General features: G+C 39.1%; 1 protein-coding gene across 2 annotated transcripts in view; it reads right to left on the bottom strand.

Annotated features, from left to right (window-relative positions):
* Nucleotides 1-312: 312 nt before the first annotated feature.
* LOC146798442 (uncharacterized) overlaps nt 313-13,100 on the bottom strand; it is a 549,773-nt gene continuing 536,985 nt past the window's right edge. For both annotated transcript variants that reach the window (XM_085625710.1, XM_085625711.1), the window contains one exon: nt 313-11,807. In XM_085625710.1, coding sequence (XP_085481836.1) covers nt 4,008-11,807 — 7,800 coding nt within the window. In that variant the 3' untranslated portion in view covers nt 313-4,007. The remainder of the gene's footprint in view (nt 11,808-13,100) is intronic.

Genomic DNA, 13,100 nt, shown 5'->3' with positions numbered 1-13,100 from the left:
TATGTTGGGAAAAAAGGAAGCAAATTTGGTCTGGGTACCTTATATGGACATAAGCGGGCCTAAGCTTAAACGACCCCAAATACCCCAAAGGCTTAGCAACCGGGGGAGGCCTAGCACCGAAGGGGTTAGCCACTTAAATGTTGACTTCCACAGGACATGCATGACCCCTGCAAGAACTTTGTCCACTTCTCAAGTTATGGTGTGATTGTAGGAGCTCATGAATGTGCCTCTGTCCTGCCCACGTCTCAATCTATCACGACATTGTTGTTACAAGGACGTTGTCTGGTCTCTAGAAATAGAACGAAACACTCCTTTAGTAGGAAAACATATTTATTTCTTTTAGATTCATTATTCAATACAATCTCTGAAAGTGTCATTTTTGCAAAGATTTTAAAATTACGCTCTTTGTGTACAAAGTTTATCTAACACAAGTTACAAAACATTCTAGGACTACGATTTTGATAGAGTTTCTCAATGTAATGGACTTATTGAGGTTTCTTTTGTCGGCCATCACCACTGACAGAAGAACATACTGGATGAGTGTCTGGGTAACTTATTTTGTAAAAATCTTTATTAAAGTTGCAAGCCATCCAAAGGGATAGCAACAGCAATCAACATAAATCGGTTCATTTACATTTAAGTAAATTTGGTTCAGCACTGTTGACATCAATACGAAATTGGGCATGCATGTTGTTCGCAAAGACAAAGCAAATCCATGTCACATTTTTGTATGGCCCCCCCTCACAGACAGTGCATCCCTCTTTAGCTGTTTACGTCACAGTTGTTGATGGCCTGCACTTCTACAACCGCCCCACAGCATTTAGTACCACATGGGTCAGGCGTTATCCACTGTGTCCCGTCAAAACATCAAGGCACAAATCTTGGTCGAAGACACACCACTCACCCTACTGGCAGTCCAGCAGTTCCTGTAACATTCAAGCCCACTGTCTAAAGCCCTCTTCAGTGCCCTCCTACTTTATGGTTCTTTCCAGCCAGGTAACATATACGTTGTGTAGAATGGTTGGCAGAAACAAACTGGTTTGTGAACTGCATTTCCCTCAGCTTGTGAGGACAAAATGGTTCATTCGACGGCTCAGGTTCCTCCTCCATTTAAATTGTTGGCTAATAACATGTACTATTCTGAACCCAACAGTAAATGTCACGATAGTGCACAGCAACAACACATGCTGCAAGCCCAGGATTCCGTTGAGGTAGTAGCAAGGCTTTGAGGTAACATTTTGTTAAAGAGGGCTAAAAGTACCACATGTGTGCAGTGGCATAGCTTTTTGTGTCCGATAAATATTTGGTGAGAGGAACAGGCTGGAAGATAACCATGTCTGGAAGGTCTAATACCACTCCAAGGCCACACAGATGGTAGATTCACAGTATACCATTCGCAACAATGCAAACTGCCCCTCAATAGACAGGGTGGTATTTTCGAATTCCAGTTCGCCACATGGTAGCAGATGCTGATCATGCAAGAATATGCCGAATGACACGGCCAACCACATTTGCCTTCTACAAATAAAAACATTATCCAGCTCTAATGTTGGCATCACTCTTTCCAATAAGTACCATCCATCTGATATGACTGTTCACAGTGGTCATTATTTTCTAATGGGCTGTCACAAAAAGCATTTATCCAATGAATAAATGCTAAGCGATGAAGATAACCAGTTCTTTGGAAGAAAGAAGAATGTTTGTGGCAGAACACCGATCAATATGGGTGTCAATTGTTTTGACCTGTGCAGAAGTCCACCATGTGCTACATTAAGTAAAAGACAACTACAGCCCAGATTAACTATGATTTTGGTTCAGGGTTGCGTCACTTTCTGGCCCGACTCAAAATCTATGTTGGGATTTCCCAAGCCACACAAATCAAGATTTGTGTGCGATTTTATCCCAAAAGTAATGCAATGCCGTGCATAGGACTGCCTTGAGTTATCCTGTGTCTGGGAGGCATTACATGTGTGAAACATTTCCATTTTCGTGCATTTTCGTGCATACAAAGTATTTTGGTGCAAATCCATATTTACTGAAGTCATTAAACATGGGTTTGCTCTAAAATGGTGAGCCTACCCGAGGCTGGCGTAATGAGAAAAAATATCTGTATTTCTCCTTGTTGCTTCCTCTTTAAATGTGTACTGTATTTTGCAGCATACACACAAAGAGGAATACGCCTCTAAGAATAGATTTAGTGCAGGAAGGTATCCCTGACTGCACACAAACTACCCTGAACATAATGCAGACATCCTTTCGTCATGGCACAACCATGCCTGCATTGTTGTGAAGCAGCCAGAAGTGCACCAGAGTTACAAGAGAGCAGAACTACACCCATCATATCTTAGTAGATATGGCACATTTCAGCTCTCCCTCTTTGAGACAACACAGCAACGTTTATTGTTGCTTTGTGTCACAAATTAGTAAATTGTGCTATAATTATGCCGAAAAAAAAAAAATTAAGCACTACTGACCAGGCACTCTTTGGAGTTTCATAAGGAAAAGAATGGCTATGCTTGTGTTCTTCCTTAGCAGCTTCTCTGAAAGTTTCTCTCCCTGTTCCTCCTCTTGTTTTGCCCTGGTCTGTTCCATTCTCTCTAACCCCTTTTGGCTTTCCATCCGCTCTTCTCCATCTGGTTAACGTGTAATCAATCTTACATTGTCTATTACAAGCTCCATTTCTTTATAAATTCTCCAGCCACTCCAGTACCTTGCTTGTTTTTCTCAGATAACTCTTCTTCAGTTTTTCACATCTTTTTATGCCCTGTTTCTCCATTGTTCTTTTTGTTTCTTCCAAATAATGTTTCCTCCTAGTGTCGCCAAACACCTCTTAACATGTCACGTTTATTTTCCCTATCATCTCTTCCTACCCCTCTGTTTCGTCTAGCTCTAGCTTTTTCAAGTTATTTTTCTGCTTCAGAATAAATATTAATGTCAGTGGCAGCAGAGGTCTTTTGTCTCTGAGTTGCCATCCATGTTAACGCCCAAAGCTAAGGCAAGTATCTAGACATCTTTTGAGATCCCCATCTGCCTGCTGTAGATGTCGCTGCCTCTGACCAACCACCGATGCCACAGGCAGGGCACTTTGCTGAGCTGTGCCATGTTACCTTGGTCCTGCTCAGCTGAGTTTTTTGTTTTTCAAAGACAAAATCCCCTACGAGGGGGGTTGTTATTAACAGTCGAAAATCCATGGCCATTAATGTACAGGCATTTTTTCCTTGCATGTCAGAGTCATCATTTTGTTTCTTTGCCTGGGACTTTCTTGCCTAACATCTAGTCTAACGATGGTCTTCCCGCTCTAAGCAGGGAAGAATGACCACCACCATGACATCGCAGTGGTAGATTTGATTGTATTTATTGGTGTTCCATAATTTTTCTTACTTCAAACTGAAACCTTTATTCCATGTGTTTCTGCCCACTACCTGCCTACGCCTTGTCTTTATGATGTTCAAGCTTCTTTTTTTTCTTCTTTCAAGTACCCAAGCCATTTTTTTTCTTCATTTTGTTGTATTGGTAACTCTTACAAGCAGATGGGCGTTCTTCTCAGTTTTTACTTGGGAACCTATGCATTGGTTTTGCTGACCCTCTCTTTTAGGCATTATTTGCTATTTTTCTTATTCAAGTGTTCTCTTTAAATAGTTTCTCCACGTGCATTTTCCTTAATTCGTCTGCTTCCATTTGTTGACTTTTTCCCATTCTAGTGTTGTTTTCAGCTTTCACTTTCTTGAATTGTAGCTTATCTTTCTAATAACTGTATTTTCTGTACTTATTGGCAGCATTCTCTTTTACTGCATTACTGTAATAGGTTTCCATTTAAATATTTGGCCCTTCCATACCTGTTCTAAATTATCCTTTCCCTGCACCTTTTGTACTTCTCCTTTATTAATCCTTATGTAAATTATAATCCATTTAGCCAAATAGGGGTTTCCTTCACATTGTCTTTTTTTTCCCATTCTATGTTGTTTTCATTGCTTCATGCAACCTCCCTTTTTATTGACCAAATTCCTCTAATGTTTCTTTGACCGTCTTTCCTTTTTCCTCTGCCTTCGCCTCTCAGCACTCTGTTTTACACGTTTTGCTTCTACCATTTTCACTTGATTTGCCTCTGCTTGTTGTTCTTTCTGCTCTTCCTGATTTTTTTTGTGCAGCTGCTTTCTCTTGTAATATTCATCATCACAGTCTCTTTTTCGCTCCCCCTCACCCTCTTTACTTCCTGCGTCTTCATTAACTTTGTTTTCCTTGGTTTCATCCTCTGTCTCCTGTTTCTCCCTTACCTCAATTTGTTGCACTATCTTTTGATCCTCTTCCCTAGGTTTCTCCTCATTCTCATTCTTTTCCCTATCCTCAGTCTCTTTCTTTTGTTTTACATGATCTTTTATTTGCTTCACTTTATCCTCTTTACTTTGCTGCTTCTCACCAGTTTTTATTTCATTCTCCCCCTCGTCCTCACTCTGCTTCTCCTCAGCCTTTCTCTTTTCCTTTATCTCATCCTTTTTGCTTTGCTTGTCGTTTTTAGCAAATATTCCCTTTTCCTTGTCCTTTTCCTTGTGCTTCTGCTCACCATTTCTCATCCTTTCATCCTCAGCGTCTCTTTTTCGATCCCCTTCACCTTCATTCGTTTGTGCGTCTTTTTTACTTCTCTTTTCCTCATCTTTATTTCTTTGCTTCTTCTCATCCACTTCCTTTTGTTTCACTTGATCATTTGTCATTATATTCTCCGCATATTCTTTCCTTTGGTCATCATCCAATGTTCTCCTTTGCATTACTTTTGTCTTCGTCTGTGACTTTTCTAAATCTTTATCCATTTCTTTCTCCTCAACCTCTTTCATTTTCTTCTTTTCATCCTCATTCTTCTGTTTCTCTTCTTCATCTTTTCTTTGTTTCTCTTTGTCAACGTCAGTTTTCTTTTGCATATCCTTATAAACTCCAATTCTCTTTGTCCCACCACTCATCTCACATTTATCTTCACCTAATCTTCTTTGATTCACCGCTCCTTTTTTCAATTCCACCTCGTCATCTTCTTTTCTTTTCATCTCATCGTCTTGCCAGTGTTTCTTCTCATCCTCTACCCTTTGTTTATCTTGACTCTCTGTCCTTTTATGCTCTTCAAATTCTTTATTTTGGAGATCATTCTGCTCTCTCATTTGCTTAACCTCTTCCTCATTCTTTGGTTTTAGTACTCCTTGATTCCTTTGCTTTTCTTCGGTCTCTTTACTTTTCTTGTTGTTTTCTTTCATATGCTCCTCCTTTATTTGTTGCTGTATGTCTTCTTCCTGGTTCTTCTGATTCTCCACCCTTTGTTTCTGTTCAACACTTTTGCTCTGCTTCTCATCATCAGTAATTTTCTGCTCTTTAGCCTCTTTGCTTTGCTTCACCATATCCTCTTTGATCTGTTCCTTGACATCATCTTTCACTTCCTTTTTCTCATCCTCTTTCCTTTGATTTGACTCAGCTTCACTCTTTTGAGTACCTCTATTTCTATTGTCTTGCTGATTTTCATTCTCTTTTCTTTGCTTGTTTTCACCCTTTATTTGATTCTTAGCCTTTTCCCTTTCTTTTAGTTCATCCCCTAATTTTTGCTTTTCCAAACCATCCTTCCTGTTGTTCCCATTTTCTTTACTTTGCTTCTCTTCTTTCTTTTCCTTTTTGTCATTTTTTATTTGCTTTTCATCTTTTTTCTTTTGTCCCTCTTTGTCCTCATTCCCTTGCCCTTCCTCACCCATCTCATTTTGATTCTTGTCTTCTTTCGCCTTTAATTTCTTTTCAACCCCTTTTCTTTTATTCACCACGTCATTCCTTTGATACTCTAATTCCTCATGTCTTTGTTTCTCCTCACCCTTATTTTTTTCTTCCTCCTTATCTTTCATTTCTGTCTTATCTTCCCTTTGTTTCTCCTTGCCATCTTTCCATTGTTCATCATCTTTCACTTCATTATGCATTTCTGCATCCCCTTTTACTTGCTTCACCTCAGCCAGTTTTTTCTCATTCATGTTCCCTTGTTTTACCTCATACTTTTCCATTTGCTGCTCCTTGTCATTGTTCCTTTTCTTTTTGACATCCTCTATCATTTGGTCTCTTTTTTCTTTTCCTTGCTTATCTTCCAGTCCTTTTCCTTGAAATTCCTCTGGCTCCATTTGGTTCTCTGCTACTTCATGATCACTTTGCTTCACCTCTTTTCTTTGCATCTTCACTTGCTCTTTACATTGGTGCTCTTCATCCTCCTTTGTTTGCCTCTCTACATCGCCTTGCATTTGCTTATCTGTCACCTCTTCGGTTTGCTCTGCCTCTTCCTCCTTTCTCTGCTTACCCTTGTCCTTCTGGATTTGGTTCTCATCACTTACTTCCCTTTTCTTTTCCTTATCCTGCTTCTTTTGCTCCTTCCCATGATCTTTCAATTGTGTCTCTTTATCCTCATGTATTTCATTATACTCAGCCTCTCTCATTTCATTCTCTTTTTCGATATTCTTGTTGTTTTCTTTCCTCTGCTCCTCCTTTATTTGTTGCTGCATGTCTTCTTCCTGGGTCTTCTGATTCTCCACCCTTTGGTTCTGTTCCATATTTTTGCTCTGCTTCTCATCATCTGCAAGTTTCTGCTCCTTAGCCTCTATGCTTTGCTCTACTGTATCCTCTTTGATCTGTTCCTTGACATCATTTTTCACTTCCTTTTTCTCATCCTCTTTCCTTTGATTTGATTCATCTTCACTCTTTTGAGTATATCTATTCCTATTGTCTTGCTGCATTTCATTCTCTTGTCTTTGCCTGTTTTCAACCTTTATTTGATTCTTACCCTTTTCCCTTTCTTTTACTTCATCCCCTAAGTTTTGCTTTTCCAAACCATCCATCCTTTTGTTACTGTTTTCTTTACTTTGCTTCTCTTCTTTGCTTTTCTTTTTGTCATTGTTTATTTGCTTTTCATCGGTTGTCTTTTGTCCCTCGTTGTCCTCTTTCTCTTGCTCTTCTTCATCCATCTCATTGTGATGCCTGTCTTCTTTCTCCTTTGGTTTCTTTTCAGCCCCTTTTCTTTTATTCACCATGTAATTTCTTTGATTCTTTACTTCCTCATTTTTTTCTTCCTCCTTATCTTTCATTTCTGTCTTATCTTCCCTTTGTTTCTCCTTGCCACATTTCCATTGTTCATCAGCTTTCACTTCATTATGCATTTCTGCATCCCCTTTTACTTTCTTCACCTCAGCCTGTTTTTTCTCATCCATGTTCCCTTGTTTCACCTCATAATGTTCTATTTGCTGCTCATTGTCATTGTTCCTTTTCTTTCTCTCATCCTCTATCATTTGGTCTCTTTTTTCTTTTCCTTCCTTATCTGCCAGTTCTTTTCCTTGAAATTCTTCTGGCTCTATTTGGTTCTCCGCTACTTCATGATCACTTTGCTTCACCTCTTTCATTTGCATCGTCACTTGCCCTTTACTGTGGTGCTCTTCATCCTCCTTTGTTTGCGTCATTACATCCCCTTGCATTTGCTTATCTGTCACCTCTTCAGTTTGCTTTGCCTCTTCCTCCTTTCTCTGCTTACTCTTGTCCTTCTGTATTTGCTTCTCATCACTTTCTTTCCTTTGTTTTTCCTTATCCTGCTCCTTTTGCTGTTTCCCATGCTCTTTCATTTGTGTCTCTTTATCCTCATTTATTTCATTATACTCAGACTCTCTCATTTCATTCTCTTTTTCAATTTTCTTGTTGTTTTCTATCCTTTGCTCCTCCTGTATTTGTTGCTGCATGTCTCCACCATGGTCCTTCTGATTCTCCACCTTTAGTTCCTGTTCTAGATTTTTACTCTGTTTTTCATCATCTGTTATTTGCTTCTCTTTAGTTTCTTTGCTTTGCTTCGCCATATCCTCTCTGATATGTTCCTTGATATCATCTTTCACTTCCTTCTTCGTATCTTCTTTCCTTTGATTTGACTCAGCTTCACTCCTTTGAATATCTCTATTCCTATTGTCTTGCTGCTTTTCATTCTCTTTTCTTTGCTTGTTTTCACCCTTATTTATTTGATTCTCATCATTTTCCCTTTGCTTTTCTTCAACCCCTACTTTTTGCTTTTCCAATCCATCCATCGTGTTTTCTTTACTTTGGTTCTCCTCTTTGATTTCCTTTTTGTCATTTTTTATTTGCTTTTCATCCTCTTTCCTTTGTCCTTCTCTATCCTCTTTCCCTTCCTCATCCTTCTCATTTTGATTCTTGTCCACTTCCTTCTTTAGTGTTTTTTCATCCCCTTGTCTTTCATTCACCACGTCATTCCTTTGATTCTCTACTTCCTCATTTCTTTGTTTCTCCTCATCCTTATTTATTTCTTCCTCCTTAGCTTTCATTTCTGTCTTTTCTTCCCTTTGTTTCTCCTTGCCACCTTTCCATTGTTCTTTGTTGTTCTCTTTACTTTGCTTTTCTGCAGCTCCTTTTACTTGCTTCACCCCATTCAGTTTTTTCTCATCCATGTTCCCTTGCTTCACCTTATAGTTTTCTATTTGCCTCTCCTTGTCAATGTTCCTTTTCGTTCTCTCATCCTCTATGCTTTGATCTCTCTTTTCTTTTCCTCGCTTATCTTCTGATTTGTTTCCTTGAAATCCTTCTGGCTCTATTTGGTGCTCGGCTACTTTATGATCACTTTGCTTCACCTCCTTACTTTGCATATCCGCATCCTCTTTCTTTTGAAGCTCTTCATCCTCCTTTGTTTGCCTCTTTTTGTCCCCTTGCATTTGCTTATCTGTCACCTCTTCAGTTTCATTTGCCTCTTCTTCCTTTCTCTGCTTGTCCTGCTGGATTTTCTTCCCCTCACTTTCTTTCTTTTGCTTTTCCTTATCCTGCTTATTTTGCTGTTTCCCATGCTCTTTCAATTGTGTCTCTTTATCCTCATTTATTTCATTATACTTAGACCCTCTTGTTTCATTCTCTATTTCAGTTTTCGTCTCCTCCTTCTCAGCCATATGCTTTTGTTTCTTTTCATCTGCTATCATCTTCTCCTGTTGCTCTTTCTTTTGCCTATCTTCGGCTTCTTTCCATGGTTTTATCTCTATCTGTTTCACATGCTTCTCTTCTTCTCCTTTAGTTTGATTCTCAACCTCTTGTTCTTCCTCTGCCTGCTTTCCTTTCTTCTCTTCATTTTGTTTCTCTCCATCTTCTATTCTTTGTGTTTCTACTCTCTCTCTTCTATCTTTCTCCTCACGTTCTTTAATCATATTCTCTCCAGCATCTTTGTTTTGCCGGTCACTCCCTATCCTTTGCTTCTCCTCATTCTCCTTCCCCTGAGTCTCGTTCAGCTCTTTCCTTTGAATATCCTCAGGCTCTTTCCTGAGCTCATTTCTTTCAAGATATCTTTGCTTTTCATGTACCTCTTTCTTTTGCTTCCTATCATCCTCTTTTCTTAATTGTTGCTCACCTTCTTTTGTTAGCTCCCCATTGTCCTCTTGCTTTAGTCTGTCTTCATCATCATTTATTGCTTTCTCATACTTTGCATTTTGCTTCACCTCACCATCTTTCTTTTCCTTCTTTTCAGCCTCTTTCTTTTGCTTTATCAGCTCCTCTTTCATTTGGTTTCTCTGGTACTCTTTGCTTTTCTTGATTTCATACTCTATTCTTTGCTTCTCTTCAGAACCTTTCCTTTCCTTCTCAACCTCTTTCAATTGCTCTTCTACAGCCTCTTTCAATTGCTTTTCCTCAGTCTGTTTTCTTTGCATATCCCCAGCTTCTTCCTCTTGCTGTTCGGATTCCTGATGTATATGCTTCTGTTTGCCAATTTTCCTTTGCTGGTCTTCACAATTTTTTCTGTGCCTTTCTTCAGTTTCCTCTCTTTGCTTCGTCTGATGTTTTTTGCCTTGACTTTTGTTATCTCCTTTTTGATTCTCCTCATCCTCAATCCTTTGATCCTTCTCATTCTCTCTCTTTTGCTCTTCCTCATCCATTTTGCTTTGTGTTTTATCTTCCTTGTTATCTTGCTTTTCACCCTCTATACTTTGCTGTTTGTCTTTCTCTTTCCATTGATTCTCTTCCCTTCCTTTAATACTCATTGCCTCGTCTTTTTTCCATTGCATCTCATTATCCATCAATCTTTGCTTACCACCTTTGTCTTTCTCCTCATTCTCTTCCTGCTCATTGCTTTGCGTATACTCAGCCTGTTTCTTTTGATTATCTACGTCTCCATTAGTTTCATATTCCTTGGTCGCTCTCTTCCTATACTCATTAGATTGTTGCTGTTCTTCACCTTCTTTTCCTTGATTGGTTTTTACCTCTTCCTTGTGCTTTCTTTCTTCTCTTTGCTTCATTACATCTACATTCCTTTGTTTCTCTTCACTAACTATGCTTTCCTTCACCTCCCCTTCTTCACTTTGCTGCACCTCATGAGCTTTTGGGTGCTTCTTATTCTGATTTGTTTCATCCACTTCTTTCTCCTTCATTTGATTCACCATGCCCTTCCTCGTTTGCAGCTCCTGTTCTTTCCCTTGCTCCTTGCTTTCCTTCGCTTGGCCTTCTTTCCACTTATTGTCCTCACTTTCTTTATGTTGTGTATCCATATGCTTTTGCAATTGGTTCCCTAAATTATATTTTAATTGATTCTCATTTTGCTGTTTTATTTGCATATCTTCAGTCTCTTTTCTTTCCTCCTCATCTTTCATTATTTGATTGTTTTCTATTTTAACCCTATGCATCTCCCCTATTTTGTGTCTTTGCTTCTGCATCCCATCTTTATTTTGACTCTCCTCGATGTTTTTTATTTCACTCTCTAGATCTCTTGTTCCTTGATTGTCTTCCACTCTCACATGATTATTTCCATCTCCTTTGGTGTGCTTTTCCTGCAGTTCTTTCTTTTGCTCATCCTCAACTATTTTTCTTTCCTTTTCTACACCATGTTTCATTTGCATTTCTGCATCCTCTTTCTTTTGCTGTTTGCCATTTTCTTTCCTTTGATTCCTTTCGTCCTCTTTCTTTAGTTTCTCCTCTAACATATTCTGTTGCTTGTCCTCATCCAGTACCAATTGCTTGTCCATTTCATCTATCATTTGCTCCTCTTCATCTGCTACCCTCTCCGTCTCCTTACTGTCTGCTCTTCCTTTCTCAATATTTATGTTTTGCTTCTCTGCATCTTTCCGTTGTTTCTCCCCACCCTCTTCATTTTGCTTCTCATTTTCTAGTACTCGTTTCTCTTCAACTGCTTTCCCCTCCTCCCCATCCTCTTTTACTTTCTTCTCCTTATTCCTGTTTATTTGCTTCTCCTCATTCTTCTTCATTAGTTCTATATTATTTGTTTCATTTCCCTTGTCCTCTGTTACCCAAAGGTGCTTCTCTTTATCCTTTTTCATTTTCATTTCCTCATCTTTTGTATGCTTGTCAAGTTCTTTGCTTTTCTCATCATTCACCTTCATATGCTTTTTGTCTACCTGCTTTTCTTCATTTCCTTTTGATTGTTTTTCTTCAATATGTTTTCCATGCATTTCCCTTTGTTTTTCACACAGACCATTCCCAAACAGTTCACCATGCTCATTCCACCCATGCCCAGTCATTTCCAGAAAGCCGCTGTCTCCTTCTTCCATTTTTCCAAAGTGATCTTTTGCTTGTAATCCAACTCCTTTCCTTTGATTTAGAGGTTTCTCTCCATCACATTCACATTCCTCCTCTGTTGACCATTTGGCTGCAGAGATTTGCATTTGTCTTTCATTACGTTTCGCCATTTCATTATTTTCTTTAAAATCCACATAATTTTGCCTCTCTCTGTACAGTGTTCTCGGTGGTCTTGCACCATTTCTCAATTTTGTGGAAGGCTTTAACTTCCTCGGTATTAAGACTCTTCTGTCACGAACCTGCACCTGCAGACAAACACAAAGTTAAGATCTGTTCTAGTCCAGATTTGTACAGCTGTCAAGACAACAAATAAAAAGCACAACAAACACATTCTGGTAACCCAGGCTAGATAGTAATTTAGTAACCTAGATGATAATCCAGTTCTAAACTGCTCAGGATCACAAACATTATGTAACAGATGACATCAACATGACATTGATAACATCACTGAGGACATTACATATCAATTTCAATTGATCATTTTCAATGATGTCACTATTATAATTTCTTTGTTTAAGTGTTGATATTTAATTATGCTGTGTTTTTATTGATATAAGCATTGTGTGGCCATGAGCGTTGCAGTCCGGGGAGAGCCATGGTTTGAGGGGGGATGCAAGTAATAGATTGCTCAGCTAACCGTAGCTCGCCAATGTTTTTTTGTTTGTTTTGTCCAATAAACATATCTTCACTCCTCCCTTCCCTCAATGAATAAACAACCTTTTCACAGCGCGGGGATGCCCTTGGGTCACCAGGCACTATACAAATCGCTAAAATAAAAATAAAAATAAAAAATGTTTGTTATGGGAACTCATGGAGTTGGCTAGACAAACATTAATGTCAGTGAATATGTTTTTTTGATGATATAGTTCATACTCATTTGAATCCATCCCCTACTGGGAAAAAACACAATAATTTGATTGAAGGAATGCTTGAATTAATCTCACCCACTGGAGAAAGCTTGGGGCCGGGTTCCAGTCAATTTTTTTTCATCCATTATGTGACCCTAGACACAGACTTGCCAGACGCAAATCAGTTTTGGTATTGAGACCGTTGTGGTTCACCACCCCCCCTTTCTTTGAATTGATAACAAATATTGTTCATGTAACCTAGTGTATATGGGTCGGGCAATGCAAATGGTCAAACAGAGGATCTGTCAGCACAGGAGTTGTGCAGGTGCAAACTTGAAGGGGCCCCTCTGGTGAAGCACTTTATGCACATGAACCACAGTGCTGAAGATATCCGGTGCCAAGTACTGGAAGTGATCAAACCAGATCGCTGTGGTGGTGATCTGGCAACAAAGTTAAATCAATGCGGCTGCAGATGGACTGACACGCTGAAAAGCACTGAGCATGGACTGAATGATGTCCACAATCACCATTGACTTTCTATGTCTAACTAAAAACTCTCTACTCTGATTGTAATATGCATAAAATACTGTGAACTATACAACACTGGTAATAATATAGGACACCCTGACAGTTGGAACGAGTCCCCCCCCCAACCGTTTTGACCTGAATGGTTATGCGGTATCCAATATT

Source organism: Triturus cristatus, chromosome 9 (assembly GCF_964204655.1).
Source record: "Triturus cristatus chromosome 9, aTriCri1.1, whole genome shotgun sequence".
In the NCBI taxonomy this organism is placed as follows: Eukaryota; Metazoa; Chordata; class Amphibia; order Caudata; family Salamandridae; genus Triturus; species Triturus cristatus.
This window is presented reverse-complemented; position numbering and strand designations above follow the sequence as displayed.